Source organism: Haemaphysalis longicornis, unplaced genomic scaffold, assembly GCF_048455015.1.
Source record: "Haemaphysalis longicornis isolate Haplotype H1 unplaced genomic scaffold, Haemaphysalis longicornis Haplotype H1 scaffold_7, whole genome shotgun sequence".
NCBI lineage: Eukaryota > Metazoa > Arthropoda > Arachnida > Ixodida > Ixodidae > Haemaphysalis > Haemaphysalis longicornis.
In genome coordinates this window covers 4,421,386-4,439,811 of record NW_027526422.1, presented here as the reverse complement: position 1 = coordinate 4,439,811, position 18,426 = coordinate 4,421,386, and the positions used below count along the sequence as shown (strand labels likewise).

Here is an 18,426-nt window from a genome sequence, read left to right as displayed (position 1 = left end):
AGTGTTACAATGTTAGCTCATGTGCAGCGCCCCCACGCGGCGCTGATAGTTTTGTGTTCAGCCGTGCAAGCCTGGCACAGCAGCGAGTGGCCGGTTTGTGAAAATAAACACAGTTCGTTCTGGGCAAACGGCTCGGCATGTTCATGTCTTTCGCGGGCCTGATGGCCTACTGTTTGCAGTAGTCACTTCCTACCGCTCGGCCATCCATACTTCTGCAGATCTAACAGTCGCGAGCTTTGGCATCAAGCTTTGAAAAACACACTTTTGAGCAGTGCAGCCTCCTGAGAGTATGCTCAACGAACGGAATCAGATGCCACTCTCTCAGGCAATGACAACTGAGTTCAGTGAAGTCCACACAAATTGTAACATCACAGGTTGGTCTTAGGACTACCACCATATGTGCACACCATTCAGTTGGCTCGTCAACAGCTGATATGACACCAATGTTTTCTTTTCGCCGCAGCTCAAGCTTCATTTCCGCATGGATTAGAATGGGAATGCTTTTATGAAAGCAAATGGCCTTGCTCCTTTGCACAAGTTAAAATGTGCTCTCTTCGTAGCTTGCTAAGTCCCTGTCGCAATAAAGAAAATTCGTCTCTTGAGGTCACCTTCCCGATGATGGCATCGACAAAGGTTTGCATCTACAAGGCTTGGACAAAGGGTTTGCTGATCAAGGGTGTGTGAACACCTTGAAGCTGACAGGCACATGACAGTGATGGCTAAACAAGCCGAATGTCGCAGGTGGTAAAGATGGATTTGCCGTTTCCCGTGTCGATATTGAATCTGAGAGGGTGGCCCTGCACCGACAGTCATCTGCGGACAAAACAGTTCCAAGGAATGCCTGTTCACTGTCAGATGCCTGATGCTTCAACAATGTCAACACAGTGTGACAGGCAGACACTGGGGTGGCCTTCACTGCAAAGTTCGTGCCAGTGAGTGAGCGGCGACCAGTTGCAACTACTGTGGCCTGCGTTGGTCATGCTCCTTCATGCGTCCGGAGTGTTTTCACATGCAGAAGCTCTTCATGCTTTCCAGCTATATCAATTTCTCACTTGTGATTGGCAAAATGTACAAACTTAGCTGAGCTGTCTTTGCAGCCCACAGTGTTGATTGGGAAAATGGGCGATCCGCTGGGGGAACCCGGGCTTGTGGTCCCCTATTCTGTATCTCCCTAACAATGAATCAAAAGCTTGAGGCATCTCCTTATTTGCATAAGCCCGTCGCTTTACGTAAGCAGCATAACGCCCCCACTGATAACACCAGGCCCAGATACTGCTGGTGAAAGTGATGCAGTAGCCATGGTATTACAATCGAACATTCATTTCAGGAAAACATTTAACCCTTTCTGGGTCACGGACATACATATACGTCCTCGGCAAACACCTTCAAAATGGTTAATAACGTACATGTACGTCATCGCTTGTATGTTTAAAAAGCGTGCCTTTCTCACCAACTTCTCTTGCTTGGCATGTCCTGCCACACTTCGAAAATACGTCAAAATTTTTTCTTCCACCGATTGCTTTTCTTTTAATTTTTTCTATCATTTACTTCAGCAACGTGCCGGCAATTGCTTGCGCATCTGGTAACGAGGGGGCACGCTGGGTATTGCCCACTGGGCACCTCTCGCTTCTGGCACCTGAGAAACTGATGAGGCTCTTTGCTCCTTTTTTTTTTTTGTATTTTATAGGAGCAGTGCGCCGTCTATCGCTTGCACATCCGGTCGCACGCCTGGTTTCGGTATTGTCATGCGGGCGCTTCCCGCTTTTTGCGCCCACGAAACTGATGTCTATCTGATTTCAATTCACTCAAAAGGTGCCAGCTTGTTACCCTCTCGTTTTTATTTAGAATTTTTCTTGTGTTACTCATGAATAAACCACATGTGTGTAACAACACAAACAATTTTTTTTGTCACTTTACGGTCACCCTAAAAAAATTAATTTTTTCTCAAAATAGATTCATCCGAAGAATTTAAATCAGCAAAAAAAAAATCGACCCTCAAACAAGACAGTAACAAGCTGGCACCTTTTGAGTGAACTGAAATCAGATAGACATCAGTTTCGTGGGCGCAAAAAGCGGGAAGCGCCCGCATGACAATACCGAAACCGGGCGCGCGACCGGATGTACAAGCGATAGACGGCGCACCGCTCCTATAAAGTACAAAAAAAAAAAAAAGTAATCAGCCTCATCAGTTTCGCAGGTGCCATGGAGAGAAGGCGGCCGGCCGCGACTCTCGCCACCGCAGCGCTGCGGTTGCGAGTTGCGCTAGGAGAGCCGTCTACTAGGGGGAGCGTTCCGCTCGGCATCTCCGGTCTCACCACTTGTGTCTGCGTACTGCAAAAGAAATAACTGTTCGCGGACGTTTCATCATTTAAAACAAAGTAATGCTACAGCAAGGGTGGAACAGCGTACATGGGTTTGGGAGCCGTCCTGGGAGCGAGCAAACTTGCCTTTTGTAGCAGCCAGAAAGGCGGTTTGGCAGGGGTCTGGCACAGGCTGCTGTTCCAGCCCCGTGACCATTGCTTTAACTTGTCTTCCATATAGGTGTTCAATTGGGCACTAGAACGTACTCCGAACCAGGAATGCAGTTTTTTTATTAGCAGGGGTGATACAGCTGAATCAGATTTGGGAGCAGTTTTTGGAGCAGCAAATTCTTTATTTTGGAGCAGAACATTTATTATGTCCCCTTAGGGGCCTAAAAATCAAATTTTTGGCAACTCGGATTGGAAAAGTGCACTTTTTAAAATCGGTTTTGAACGTACATAACACTGAAAGAGCCTTTCAATAAAGTTTTTTCTACTAAAGTACCGCAACGTACGAACTGCAATACCTTTTTACAAACTATTTTTAAATTCTTTGGCTCAATGCATAGACAGCTTGGAGTGCTGTTGAAAATATAGCAAAACAATGAAAAAAATACAAAACTAAGCAATTGTAAGCCATTTTAATTAGCATGTGAATGCTGAAATTATTATTTTTGTAACCCCAGACTCGGCTTTACGCACAAGTGTAGAACCATGCAGTGCGCAAAGCGAGGCGACAGTCGTCGCACCCCATCAGCCCTCCCATGTCAATCCCCAAGGTGCACGTTCACTACGTCCATAATTTGAGTAACGTTGGCATGTTTAGCCGCCTCCCTGTTGGCATTAAATTTCACTTCAGATAGAAGAACCATTATTGCTAGAGTGCAATAATGGCCCGTCCTGCCACCGGACACTGCTTGAACATTTTGCGGTGGTGTAGCCTGCGCCGGAACTTCTGCAGTGTCGGTCGTCCCATTCCCGCCGCTCGCAACCTCGCTCAGGCAGCAATAATTTCACTTCAAGCACGCACTGCACCTCACATTCAAGGCCGAAACGCAGTGAATTTGCGGCCACCACGTTGTTTCTGATGAACTCCCATCTTTCGAGTCGCACAACTTCCCGCAACAGATCAAACGAATAAACGTAAACCCAGCAACCCTTATAACCAAAACCACAGTAGAAATCAGCGAAGAGCACTCTGCTTGAACCACGAGCAACTGCTTCGCCCAGCGGCCATGTTTTCCAATCTTCGCCACACCAAGACGGCGACTCCCAGTAATGCCGTTCCGGAGATACGGTGCTCCGAAAATTGCAGTCTTTTCATCAACTTGCACAAGTAGTTTGACACCTCAGTACACATAAGTATTTTTTCTACAGGACTGTGGAATGGTTTTCAATGGGAAAAGTTTAAAAACTCACAGAACATAATGTGTGCAACCTGACATAGTGACTTTAAAAAAATATATATCTCTGGGACAATTTTATGCGGGTTTTCTATTGAATGATCAATCAATTAACCTTTAAAAACACCATCACCTTGGGGGAGCTGGAAAATTATACAGTCAGTAAGCATTTTCCCCCACTAAAACAGACGTAGGCGCTAAAAGAGAGCCCTCTAAGACTGTTTTGGAGCAGTTTGGCGCAATTTTTGAAAATTTCAAGCTTTTGGAGCAGCCTGGCGCAGGAAAACAAATTTGTATCAAAACTGCACAATATTCGCAGCTGTCTCACCCCTGTACTAGATCTGGAAATACAATGCGCAGATAAAAAAGTACCGCCACTTATTTATGCAAGCCAGCAACAGCAGACAATTTCGTGTTTATCAGTGTTGAGAGACTGCCGCTTCTACGGGCTCGCTGCTAATTTCTACTGGGTTGTTTGTTAACAAGACTGCCGAAGATGCAGCACAGTAGCACCTTCAAACACACTTCTGCTGCTGAAATGTTGCCACACACATTACCTTTGCTTTGCGCACGCAACGACATCAGTGACACGTAGCTGCAGGAAAATGAGGTCAAGCTAAGTCTACCATAGTTTTCAGACTAAAATGTATGAACAAAATGGCGACTCCCGTGAGCAGTCGCAGTGTAAACAAATGTTCCGTGATGCAAACTCAACAATGATCATGGTGGCGCCACAGAATAAAAGAAAAGAGTGCCGATACTTTGTAACCTATTTAGTGACACTAGAATAAACCTGACTCCCACATCTGAAGAGGACCTGATAACAGGCCTCGCTCCGTGTCCAGTAAAGGCAATGTTAAGCGAACTAACGGCGGCAATTCATAAAACAAGGCGTTCGATTGCATTTGTTCTACTGAAACTCGGTTTCATTGCATAGCTTTGTCTTCGCCCATCGCAGGGTTACGAAAATCTACAAACGCACGTTATTTCTATGGACTTTTCAAAAGACTGACAGGGTTTCCCACACAAAATTAATATGTAAGATAGGTAGAATAATCAATAATTTTCAAGTAGTTAACTGGATTTCTGCATATCTAACAAAACGTGAACAATTTGTTGTCTTTGCTGATCACAGCTCAAATAGACAGCTTGTTGACTTTGGCGTTCCCCAGGGCTCCGTGCTAGGACCACTCCTTTTTCTCTTTATTAATGATATTGTTGATGGACTCCCAATTAAAATCAACCTCTACGCTGATGACTTTGTACTTTATAGAGAAATATGCTGTCCCGCAGACCAACAGGTGTTAAATAATGCTCTACAAAAAGTGTCCTCCTGGTGTGACGAATGGCGAATGGCTACTAGCTTCAAAAAAAACAGTTTATGCAAATCACTAATAGAAAAATTCAGTGAAGTATGAATACTCAACTACCCAGTACACTAAACTTTCAGAAGTCCCACATTATAAGTATCTTGGGTTACGGATAACAAATGACCTGAATTGGACTAAACACATTAATACGGTAACTAACACTTCAATGCGTAAACTATTTTTCCTCAGAAGAGCATTGAAACTTTCAACCTCCTCCATCCGCCTTCTTGCTTATAAAACAATAGTTATACCAACTTTGGACTATGCTTCCATTACATGGTACAGGGGTGAGACAGCCCAAACAGATTTGGGAGCAGTTTTCGGAGCAGCAAAATTTCGATTTTGGAGCAGAAGAATCTTGATTTGGAGCAGTTAGGGACATTTAATACATCGTCTTGTGAGCTTAAAAATCATTATTTCAGTAATTTGCAGGGTCAAGTGCACATTTCAATCAGTTTTGAATACACAGAACACTTAAACAGCCTTACCTGAAAGAATTTTTAAGAGTATCACAAAGTACTAACTGCAGTACCTTTTTCCTAACTGGTGATATTGTGTTGCGCCTGCACCGAACACTGACAACAAAACTGCCGTTAACATTAGAGAGTTTTAGCAGTCCGTCTGTTCTGTTGGTTACTTTGTTACCGGGTTGACGGGACCGGTCTGCGCCTGCGCGCGCGGAAGGGCGAGGAGGCGCGGGCAACTAATCCCCCTACGGCTACGAATGCCCAAGTGCCCAGACGAGTCCCGGTGAGCACGTTAACTACGTACACGACGGAACAGACGGACTGCTAAAACTCTTATCAAATTTAAGGGCTCCGCAATTGTGGCGTTTTTTTTTTTTGCTGTTTTAATGCTAAAATTATTGTTTTTGTAATCCCAGGCTGTGTTGTACGAACGACTGTAGTCACGGCAACAGTTGAGCAGCTTCGAGCTAACGGTCGCATAGCCCAACCAGCCTACCCGTTTCAGTCCCCGGGGCGCAGGTTCACCCTATGGTCATTTGAGTAGCGTTAATGTTTAGCCACCTAGATTTTGGTATTAAATTTCACTTTGCATACATCAAGTGTTATAGTCGCGTTCTATGGCAACCGTGTAGTCCTGCAGCTATTGGGCGCTGCCTGAACAGGTCGCGGCGCCGCAGCACAGCCCGCAACTTTCGTGTCAACCGTTCCATCCCCGAGGCTCGCGATCGCGCTTCGAAGCACAGCAACACCTCAACATTTTACAACAGCACAACAAGCCAAAAAATTCACTTCAAGAACCCGATTATAGACGCGCGCACCGCGTTTCGCACTCAAGGACAAACCACACCGAAGTCGTAGGCCCCACATTTCAATGAACTTTTTTTCGAGCCGCCCAACTTCCCGTAATCTGGCACCAATCTCAAACCATATCCTTGAGTTAACGTCACTGTTCAGAGCCACAACAGATAGAATGAAAAGACTGGAACTCAGCTGATAGCGTAAAATAAACCAAGGCAAATATCGGCGATACGCACTGAGCGCGTTGGTAGCAGCCAGATCAGGCGGTGGCCATGTTTGTTGCCACAGCGATGCCTAATCGACAAGGCCGTTTCTGCGAACCCGGACGGAAAGCGAATCGAGTTTTAGAAGCTATCGCTTGCTTCGTTTCAGTCTTTATATCTGTGCCATTTCTGTGTTTGCGATTGACCGACGATAAAAGCGGTGACCGCGGGATGCGGGAGGCTTTTGTCCCCGCCGAAACTGACATGAGCATCAAAATCCGTGCCGTTGAGGCTCTTCTGGAGCAGTTTGGCGCAATTTTCGCCATTTTCGTGCTTTTGGAGCAGCTTGGCGCAGGAAAATGGAATTGTATCAGAAAGGCGCAATATGCGCAGCTGTCTCACCCCTGCATGGTACCCTTTCACCAAAACTAATATCAACAAGGTAGAAAAAAATGCGGAAAAAGGCCATTCCTTTTATTTACAACAGCTTCGGACACACTTCAATTTCGGAACTTTCAAATAGAGCTAATCTACCAACACTAACAAAAAGAAACCGTTTATCTAGACTAAAATTTCTATATCAACTATAAAGGGATATTACAACACAGACATTTCTGAAGTTTTTCCATTTTCGTCTGGATACGCAACTCGACAAAGGCATGAGCGCACAATAACACCCTATGCAAGTCGTAACAACTGCTTTAAATATTCATTCTTTCAGCAAACTATAAACAATTAGAACAAACTAACCAACACCGAAGTTTTACAGTAATCCTTAACATTGTTTTCTTCTAGCCTCAACAACAGTACTTAAACTAACATGCCAATTAAGCTATCTAACCCCACAAATGGAAATGTTTGTATATTTTGAGTTGCTTTGTGCATACTTTTGTATGTGTTTTTATCATCTGGCTTTGATTGACTGATTGTAGGGGTTAACGCGCCGACACAACGCAGACGATGAGGCGCGCCGTAGTGGAGGGCTCCGGATTAATTTTGACCACCTGGGGATCTTTAACGTGCGCCGAAATCTCGTACACACGGGCGTTTTCGCTTTTCGCCTCCATCAGAAAAGCGGCCGCCGCGGCCGTTATCATCTGGCTTTGAAAATTTATTTGCATATGAGCATTCAAGTAACCCACTCTGTGAAAATCCCTAATAGCGATTGCAGCATTCATAAATGTTCACTGGGAAGTGCAGCATCACGAAGCGCCCGCCGATTGGGCTGACCGTGGCAGCAGCGCCACCACACGGGTGGGGACAGAGGAGTCACGTTTGGGCACCGCTTTCAGACAGTCTTGCAACAAATTGATCTAGTAGCGTTGGGGGAAGCAGAGGGTGGGCATCGGGCTAACTTTACTAACAAATACCGCAGTCCGCATGCAAAATATGCTGAAAAAGAAAAATTACGCCCACCTCCCCTCGCGGGAACCCTGGTGTGATGCAACGCTGAGGGGGGTTCAAGCACAAGCAGAGAGCAACCATCGACCGAAAGGCCGCCGGAGAGCGGAACACCGGTTATATGCGCAGCGCGCCCGAAGGAGAGGAGACCGCGGAAGAGAGAGTACTGCACATGCGCCAGCGCCAGTGCGTCTGCTGCGGCTATGACGCAACACAATCCAACACAATCCACTTTAATCCAATCCAATCTATATCCAACCCAAGCCAATCCATTCGAATCCAATCCAATGCCCCTCGCGAGAGAGGGGCATCAGAGAGGAGAGGGGGTGAGCGGCGGAGAGCGCACCTCGCGCGGCGAGGAGAATGGGGGAGGAGCGGACGACAACAATGCCGACGCCGCTGCATGGACAAGGCGAGTGAATGAGATGCAGTCGCATCTAAAAAAATGGTAGGCCTAAACCAACGTGTTAACTGTGAGAAGCCCACCTCAGTAGCCCTTTGATAGGCCTAAACCAACCAAGGTATTAACTATAAAAAGCCCACCTCAGTAGCCCTTTAGGTGCCACCCTCGATTGTAACTTCCCCCAGAACTGAGAGCCATACCAGGGCGAAGCAACAGGGGGCTCGCACGACAAGGAGTAGGCTCATTCATGTGCCACTGGGCTCGGCAGTATGAAGTTCAGAAAGGAGCCACATGGTGCACTAAGGGCCTCAGGTGAGAAGAATAAAGGAAGGGTGAATCCAAGGTACGAGACAAACCGTTAGCGTACCTTCGGATGTCTTGAACGGGAAGGGGATCTCTCCCTCAACCAGGGTGCAGGTTGAGGGAGCGAGAGAGCATTCAGAATCCTGCCTATCTAGCAGAGCTCAGCAGCTTATCATCACTCCAACTGTCACCGACACCTTCAACTTGAGCCGCAATCGGGAAAGGTTCGCTCCACACAGCACGGAGGTGCTCTGGCAAGCTGGCCTGCACATTGCAGCGGACACTATGATCCTCACAAATCTGATGCTTTTGTTTGCTTTCACGGTTGATGCCCTGATTTCAAAAAAGAAAATGCTGATGAATGATTATCACAGGCAGTAGTGTTTTATGGAAGCAGTGGCAAGTCACCACCAGCTCCCAGTCCTTTTATTCACTGTAGCACACTAATATATCCATTACAAAGTATTTTTACCGCATAAATGAAATAAAACTGCCTCTAAATGTATATTAAAAGTGAACTACAAGGTCCCCATAAAATAAATCACTAAAGCTGCAGACAAATTACAACCAAAACATCACAAACGAAGTGACATCTACAAGCTACCTTTCAATCCTTTATTAACAATCACTGAAATGAAAACAAATGCGGCTTAGAAACACAGGCAGGGTGTTTCGTTTGCCTTTTTTTTTTCCCCACACGACCTGCTGCTGGCACACATTTTTAAAACCATTTACACGGCTTTGCATTTTCTGTTGTGTTTTAGGGGAGCACATTTGCCATTTTTTGGCGTTTCAAAAAACAGGCGCCACAGCACAAGCCTATCCCATGCTGCTGATTGAACGTCATGAGAACGCAAGCCTTCGTTCTTGCTTTTTTTCCCCTTCATGGCTACCTTGTTTGTTGGCATTCGGGTGGTTGTTTATCAGCACAAAGTCTCTGCAGAAATGACTCGCAGCGCAGCACATCGCTGTCTTCAGAGGTATTTAAGAGAAACCATGGTTGCTTATAGACACAATGTTCTGGTTGAGAGAACTCGGTGTGATGTGGCTCGTCACTTTCCGAGGTGCGCCAGAGGACAGGGAGTTCGTGGTTACACGCGACTTGAAATAATGAGCAAACCAAACGGCCCCTCAGTTTCTTCCCTTCTGTGGCAAAGTTTGCTAGCTCTTCTTCTGCACCAATCAAGCTCGTATGTGCCTACAGGGCCCTGCATGTACGTTCGTGCAGTGGCAGGTAGAAGCCGAAGCAGAGCCCCACCTCCCTCCCACGGGCATGCCCGATTTGATGCCCCAGCGCCAGGGAAAGTGAACAAGCGACTCACCACTGTCGGCCGCCTCCCGCGTCGTCGTCGTCGTCTCTGCTGGGGCCGCTACCGTGGTCTCCTCGGCCGGCTCTTTCCTCGCTGGTGCTTCCTCCACAACCACAGCCGTCCTTGCCTGTTCCTCACTGTTTCGAGAGTCCGCCGCCACTTCTGGCGCTGCCACCACCACACTTTCTACTACACCGGGGCCAGTGCACTCGACTGACCCTAGCGCCGCCGCCTCACTTGGGGGAGGAGCCGCCAGCACCGAGGGCTCCGCTGGAATGCCCCCCGGCGCCACCACATCGGGGCCACGCTCGTCCGCCACAGCAGGCAGCGCGGGTGGGGGGGGGCTACTACTGCGCGACGGTTCTCTCCTGTCCTCAGGGGCAGCAGCCACCACTAGCACCTCCTCCTCCTCCTCCTCCTCCCCAGGAGGGGGTGGAGGGCTGCCCTCTTCTAGAGAAGACGGGGGAGGGCTGGCCTCAAGCACCGGTGCAGGCGGGCACGACTTGACGGGCGGGCCCGACGACGCTGCCGCAGCCACCTGGGCGGCAAACATGCCAGCAATGTCGCTGGCCGGCTGCTCCTGGGCGGGAAGAGGCGAGGGGAGCGGGTGAGGCGCGCTCCCGCAAACGGGCTCCCCCCCTTCCCCAGCCAGAGGAGGAGCACCCACCGGGGGCGGGGGGCTGGGCTCAGCGGCAGCGTTGTTGATGTCCTCGAGGATGTTGCGGCCCGTGGTGGGGTCCTTGATCTCGAGCACATGCTTCTGGCGGGGCTGCAGCTGCGGGGGCGGGGCCCCCTGCGGGTACGTGTGCTGACCCCGAGGCGCCTGCACCTGGGGGGGCCCACCGCCGCCCGGCAGCGACACCGACATCATGCCCTGCGCCCCGTAGTACACCTGCGCCGCTGCACCAGAGCACGGGGAACGGGGCTCACACCACACGCACACACCTCTACGTCTTCAGCATGAACGTGCAAGGACACCTGAACTGGTTGGCGGCACTTCTATCAGTGCAAGTGCTGCACCGAGTACCTTTACTGTGGCTTTTAGAGAACATTTATCGCGCTGCCTCAGTGCCATAACGCAGCGCAAGGCAGAGCTACCAGTCACCATGTTTGCGGTCAGCCAATAGGTAGCTCACTCAGCCTGTACACAAGTTGTGCGATCAAAGCGTTTCCACTGGGCCGTGCGCTTTGAGCATTACCAATACATTTCAACACAGTCTTCGGAGAGACAGCCTCTGCGCGCTTGCTCAAATAGTATTCTCAGCAACGTGGCAAATAATCCCTTCATTTTAACTGATAGCACTCAGTACTCTTGCTTCTGCCATCAACAGCACAACTAACATAAGCAATGCCACCAACCACATTCCTAGTTTTGTTCATTGCATCCAAAAACAGTGTCTGTCCTTTACGAAGCAAGGCTGTATTTATCCAAACAGACACTGATGGTGAAAGAATTCGGAAGAAAGTCAAATCACAATGCAACAAATTTTCCCTCGCAGCCTTTGTTCAGCCAAAGTCTGTACAGTTCAGCAGTAAAAGCAATGTTCCAGACATTTAGAACACCCCCAGCAGTTGCCAGTAACGTGTTCAAAACTCCACCAATAGCACTGCCCTTTCTTTGCTTTGCTTGGCAGGCCCTGAACACACGCGGAGAGACCAGGAGCAAAGCCGGCGGCAGGCAAGGGGGGGAAGGAGGACTCACTCTGCTGGGGCTGCAGGTACTGCGGGTACACGTACTGGGGTCCTGGACTGAACTGGGCCGGCCTTTGGGACGCATACGGCTGCAGCAGAGAAGAAAAAGGCACACCCACTGTTGGGGCACACTCTGCAGAGCACTCTGGTCGCACCACTGCACCCACTACTTTTCACGGCCCGAGGGGCAGTCATTTGCACAGCTGCCCAATGGCAGCACCTCCTGAGCCAAGCGGAATTCCCCTCGCTGGTTCCACATCACAGAACGGTGTCCGCACAGCAGTGGGGCGGCTAAAACGCCAGTTGCGACAGCTGATGGCACTCAACACAACATTCGGGGATGGAAAAATTATTTATCAAGCGCAAAAGGGAAAAAAAATGAAAAGAAAAGAATGCATATGTTGAGCATTCTTAACTGCGCGGCACTGAGCGCACAGCCGCCATTGGATGATACCTGATGGTGGTCCGATCCAATGGCTGCGCATGTTCACGAAGCACTACTGATCGATCATTTTATGAAGCTCCCTCCACAATTTCGCATTATGGCCAGCCCGAAAAACCAAATATTTCAACACCCAGAAGGACTGAACTGTACGCAAGCACCGAAAAAGGCAGTAGAAGACATTTCTGAAAGCAACTGGAACAGCCACTGTCCTTGGCGCTCCCGCTGCCGCTAGGCCTACCGCCGCCACTGATCACCGCGACCATGGTTGTGATACCAACTCTGATGTGGAAGTTGCGCCATGAAGAGTCAAATTACAGTGCCGGAGGGTTCAAACGACTTGCTGTGTTTTGAACAAAAGGTATTCTTGACTGTGATGAACTTTCACGCGGTGACAATTGGATTTCAGTGAATACAAAACTTTCAAACTATTTTCTCATTTTGGAATTTCTGGTACCTTTCATGTCTTGTGGAAAGTCTTTTGGAGACTTACAATTGAACAACAAAAATGAGATCTGGCACACATATACTTGAATGTATGTAGAATGCAGTTATCTAACTGAAACTGCGATATTTCATAAAAGGAAAATTAAAGCGCTCAAGCATTTTTCAAGGGTACTGCAAAAAAAATTAGACATCCGTATTTTTTTTTTTTCGTATTTCTAGAACTTGCACGCACTCTTCATCTAGATAACTGCACCCCGATTAAATGAATGACAGCAAGATGCCTTTTGGGAACATTTGCTGTATGGATACCCTCTACACAAGATGCCTTTTGTATAAAATCTATTGAGCAGCTGCCCTTGGCCCCGCCAAGCAGCAGGTGGGAAGAGAAGGGACTGACCAGGTTCATGCAGTTGCTGAGCAGGATGGGTGGCTGGGGCATGTGCTGGGGAGCCGGGTATCCCGCCGCCTGGTTCGAGAAGTTGGCCATCAGGGCCCCGGGGTAGGCAGCCGCCGGGGGCTGGGGAGGGCCGCCAGGGGGCGTGCTCAGCGGGCTCAGGCCCAGGGGCGCCGCCTGGCCCAGCGGCGGCGGCCGGCCCAAGGACGGGGGCCCCCCACCCCCTCCGGGGGGGCCCCGCCCCCCGGGGGGGCCCCCTCCGCCACCCCCGCCCACCTGGCCGGCTTGCACCTGCACAGGGGAACAGGGCCGAAGCGGCTGAGCTGCAAAGCAGCACTCCGAAAAAGCTGGGCTTGCCTGCTGGCTGCCCGTATGCCCCCCAAAGGGGAGCATACTAGGGCTCAGACAAGCACAACAAAGGAACGGGCAACGGGAGACAGAGTTGTGAATGCAGAGTTGTGTACCCACTTACCAGCCTAATGAACCCACCCACCTGCACTTTGCTGATAGAGAATTTACTGTATACACACAATTGCAAGTAGACTTGAATGCTTGAATAAGTACAGGGGTGAGACAGCTGAACCAGATTTTGGAGCAATTTTTGGAGCAGCGAAATCTCGATTTTGGAGCAGAAGAACCTTGATTTGGAGCAGAAGAACATTTATTATGTCACCTTAGGAGCCTAAAAAATCAAAGTTTTGGCAACTCAGGGAGGGGGGGAAGTGGACGTTTTAATCAGGTTTGAACGCACATAACACTGAAACAGCCTTTCAATAGAGTTTTTCTACCAGAGTATCAAAAGGTACGAACTGCACTACATCTTTACAAACCATTTTTAAATTCTTAGGCTCTATGCATGGATAGCGTGGAGCGCCGTTGAGAATATCGAATTGAAAAAACTGAATTGTAAGGCATTTTTACCATCATGTGAATGCCTAAATTATTATTTGTGCATTCCCAGACGGGGCTTTACACACAAGTGTAGAGCCACGGCAAAAGTTGCGCACAGCGAGGTGACAGTCGTCGCACCCCACCAGCACCCCCCCCCCCATTTCACTTCCCAAGGTGCACGTTCACAACTATCGTAATTTGAGTAAAGTTGGTATATTTAGCCACCTCACTTTTGGCATTAAATTTCACTTCAGATAAATGAACCTTTAATACTAGCGTGCAATAAGAGCCCGGGCCGTCCCATTATCGGACACTGCGTGAACATTTTGCGGCGATGTAGCCTGCGCCGCCACTTCGGCAGTGTCGATCATCCCATTCCCGCCGCTCGCCAGCTCGCTGTCAAAGTCAGCAATAACCCAGCGTTTTATAACACCGCAACGAGTCGAAAATTTCACTTCAAGCGCGCACCGCTCCTCACACTCAAGGCCGAAACACGGCGAATTCGCGGGCCCCACGCTGTTTTAGGATGAACTCCGGTCTTTCAAGTTGCGGAACTTCCCGCAACAGATCAAACGACTAAATGTAAACCCAGCCACCCCCATAATCAAAACAACGGTAGAAATCGGCGAAGAGCCCTCTGCCTGAAACACGAGCAACTGCATTGCCCGGCGGCCATGCTTTCCAATCTTCTCCACACCAAGATGGCGGCGCCCAGTGATGTCGTTCCGGAGATACAGCGCTTCGAGGATTGTCGTTTTTTTATCAACACAAGTAAATTTCATGCGGGTTTTCATTGAATGAGCAATCAATTAAACTTTCACAAACAACATCACCCTGGCGGTGCTGGAAAATTATGCCGTCAGTAAGCATTTTTCCCCACTCAAACTGACGGGAGCGTCAAAAGCCTTGGCTCTCAGACTGTTTTGGAGCAGTTTGGCGCAATTTTCGCGAATTTCAAGCTTTTGGAGCAGCCCGGTGCAGGAAAACCCATTTGTATCAAAACTGCGCAATATGCGCAGCTGTCTCACCCCTCTAAGTACGTACTGCAAAGGCTGGCAAGAAAACGTGACATTACTTAATGTTCCCTGCGATCCTAAACGAATGAATGCGTGCTCTGCAACCATCCCCAGCAGAAAATGATGTTACTTGCTGTCAACATTTCTTTGAGTGCGGTTGCACAGAAGGGTACTTTTTTCGGAGCTTGGGAGGAAGTACTACTGAATGTCGAAGAGGTGCGCACTCGCAAACGATGCAGTGCCGTCAATTTTGCCGTTGGCTACAGCCCCCCAGCTACTCAGTACAAGCAGTGGCAAAAAGAAAGCGTCCGCTGCCGGTACAACGCTTAAAGGGACAGACAACCGATTTTTGTCAAGTATATATTCTCTATCCCGAATGAAAGGGCATCACTCACAGCACCTTGACGAGAAATGGTTTTGCCGATACAGTAAAACCTCGTTACAAGAGACGCTCAAGGGAACCAAAAAACGTGTCTCTTGTAAGCAAGGTCTCTTGTATGCAATGTTGCTAACATGGCGAACATAGGAAAACCAACCAAACCGCCTTCATTCAAATGTCTCTTATAACCAAGTGTCTCTTGTAACAGTGTCTCTTGTAACGAGGTTTTACTGTAACGCCCTAGAGCTTTTTAAATCGAAAGTTTTAGATCTACGAGCCGTATGTGTCCCTCCCAAAAATGACGCTGGCAACCACGACAGAGTAGCTTCGCAACATACTTTTGTCTGTATGCGAAATGAAAAACGATATTTAAAAACTTGTCCCCAGCTAAAAAAAGTGTGAATCGCAGGCTTTCCTGTTCCTTTATGTGTTTCTTTTAATGCAACGGTCTATTTTGCACGAATGCGCCATCCATTGGGATAGACGATAGGTAGAATCTGGCTTCACGTTGTGGAGGTGGGAAGTTAAATTCTCCCCGGGCGCGACGTTTTTCTTTTTCTTTAAGCTGCCGTTGGCGTATTTGAAAACTGAAATCAAATATTTTGGCAGAACAAACGCCCCTGACTCAGGCAGAATCGTCAAAGCTCCTTCACGGGGTCTGTTTACTGAACGCTGACGCTGATTCTGGGCATGGAGGCTCAGTTAGCCACACTGAGAGCAACCCTGCAGCGGCGGGCGGCGTGCGTTTAAAATTTTCAAAATAATGTTTAGAAATACATAACAATTTAACCTTGTACAAATACTTGTGTTAAAAGGTTTTCAGTATGTAAATAAATGTTTCAGCAGTTACAGTAGCTGCTAGGTTTGCAGGTCACGTGACAGACATATTGTAGTATCAAGTTTCGACACTACGAACCGCCACCCTTCCGATTTCAGGAAGTTTGCTGCCAAATTAAAATTATTTCCGCCAATTTGTTTAGAAATTGCTTGTGGTTACCGGGCTAAATAAAACGCCGGCTATCATACGAGTTAGAGAACATGCGACAAAAGTCGGTTGTCTGCCCCTTTAAACATACAAGGAAAGTGGCCAAGTCCAATAGTGAATTAACTAGCAGCTCGTATGGTGATGTTTCTTCATCGTAAATGACGTTGTACAACTGGGGTAAGTTCACGCACGAAGCAGCGGGGATGAAGCGATGTTGTCAAAGTCACTGCCGGTGTCCCATGTTCAGAGGAGCTGTGCGCGCATCTAAATGAATTTAAGATGCCCAAACTCTCGCAGCCGTTCAAACAATGAAATAAATTACGCGTTAAGATCTTGTTGTGTGAGCGCACACAAACAACGTTGTTTTACAAGCATGCCGCTGGTGCCTGCAAACAACTTTGCTTCGGACAGTCATTGGTCAAACCACCTGAAGCCTAGGACGCTGCAAAGCTTAGGAGTTCTGCCACCAGATGTCCTTTCAATCAAAGTCTACAAGCGGCACCACAGCACCACCAACTCTATTTGACAGATTTTTTTGGCTGCTGTATCCACACCTAAAAGTGCATCTTACACCATGGTAAAAGCGCATCACATTGAGCATCCTCAGTGACGTGGAGGGCGTTCATCCACTGCGTACTCCTCGGTTTGCGATTGTTTCGATTAGAAGCCTTGTTGGTTGGCTTATCTGATGCACGTTACAGCCGACATGGCAGAAGCGCAGTATGCCAATTACCGAGATATCGAGAGTCCCCATCAAACAATAACTTCGGATGCCAAGCATGCTGTGTCACAGAACTGAAACCGAAATTGATTTCAATTGCAATCTTGGACATCGTCCCATCACGTAGCTCCTTGTACTTTAGTCATTGCTGCTGGTGCGGCCGCCACATAACGTGCATGGTGGGTTTTTTTCTTTCACACTTTATAAAATAAATACCACCTTATCGGCCGGATATACGCTGCAAAGTGTGTTTATTTGAGCCAGTCTACACAGTGCAAGCAAAAACAGGAGCTTGACAAATTCACTTCAGTGTCCCTATAATGGGCTCATATTACTCATAACATTCAGTTAAGGCCTATTGAGCCAATTAAAATAGCATAAGCATGCAGTTCATTTCATCCTAAATTTAACGGTTTAACTTCTATTTAAAGCCTTTCAAAAAACTGGAAACGATTGTAAGGCTAGGCGCATATGCAAAAATAGGGAAGCTGAGAAAATTGCAGTTTTGAGCATAAGAAAAAAAAAAAGAAGCACTTTAGAATGTAACCAGCTTTTCACTTCACACTAGCATACCAAGTTTGCTGAAATCCGTGGATAAGAAAATTATGAAATCTGTACACACGATGGCACTTGGCAGAAACACTGAACAAAAGCATAGCAAGAATGTTGCCTCAATTTTTATGCTGTTGGCAGCACGCTGTCACTCTTTGGCAACCAGGGCGGAGGTGCTGATCGTGCACCACAGTTGTTACTGTTTCATTCGTCACAATCAAATTGGATTAGCATCTCGTGAAATCAGTTGCAACCAAGGGGCCGGTAGCGGAATGCACCACACTGTTTTGCGACGTGCATGCGCTTGGTTAGGTGGGATAATCAAGTATCACGTCACCATCACATACTGTGCCCAGCACAAACATTGATCATTGCCAGCTCGCTTGTCTATACGGTTGCCGGGACGGGATCATTGATAACAAAACGAACACGCTTCCCTCGCGCCATCGTCAAGCGGCGTCCTCCTCTGTCATTTCTTTCCTTTCTATTTGCTGCTGCCCTAAGGATAGAAGCACCTTAATACACCCCCAGGCGTAATCATGTTGCTAACGCTATCGTCTCAGCAGCCCGCGGGTGCACTAAGCCAGGCACGGCTATCGCGACCAGTCACCAGACACGCAGAAAAGCATATTCCAGGTGCTTCAAGAGCAAGCATACTGCTTGCTCTTCTTTCCAGTTATCGATGGACATATTTATTACACCGTGCGGGGCTTTTGCCAGTCTTCGCATGAACGAGTACATGAGCCGTTGCACTGTGATGAGAGTGCTTAGCAGACGACCCACGATGCCCAACCAATCAGATCGCACTTTGTGGTCCTGTGCAGTCAGCAGGCAATTAGGCGGCGAGTTCTTTTTTTCTACCCCAGTTTTACTCGCAACCAATGGAACAAACGAAGCAGTTCTGGCGGGGAATCAAACACGAAAAGACACTCTCTCGAATGAGGCTACG

At 48.1% G+C, this 18,426-nt stretch overlaps 1 protein-coding gene across 14 annotated transcripts in view; it reads right to left on the bottom strand.

Annotated features, from left to right (window-relative positions):
• The window catches only part of LOC144144338 (eukaryotic translation initiation factor 4 gamma 1-like), a 123,238-nt gene that overhangs the window by 66,038 nt on the left and 38,774 nt on the right, over positions 1–18,426 (bottom strand). For all 14 annotated transcript variants that reach the window (XM_077675750.1, XM_077675751.1, XM_077675746.1 and 11 more), the window contains exons 6-9: positions 12,937–13,224; positions 11,661–11,739; positions 10,626–10,858; positions 9,971–10,538 (exon numbers count right to left, since the gene is read on the bottom strand). In XM_077675750.1, coding sequence (XP_077531876.1) covers positions 9,971–10,538; positions 10,626–10,858; positions 11,661–11,739; positions 12,937–13,224 — 1,168 coding nt within the window. The remainder of the gene's footprint in view (positions 1–9,970; positions 10,539–10,625; positions 10,859–11,660; positions 11,740–12,936; positions 13,225–18,426) is intronic.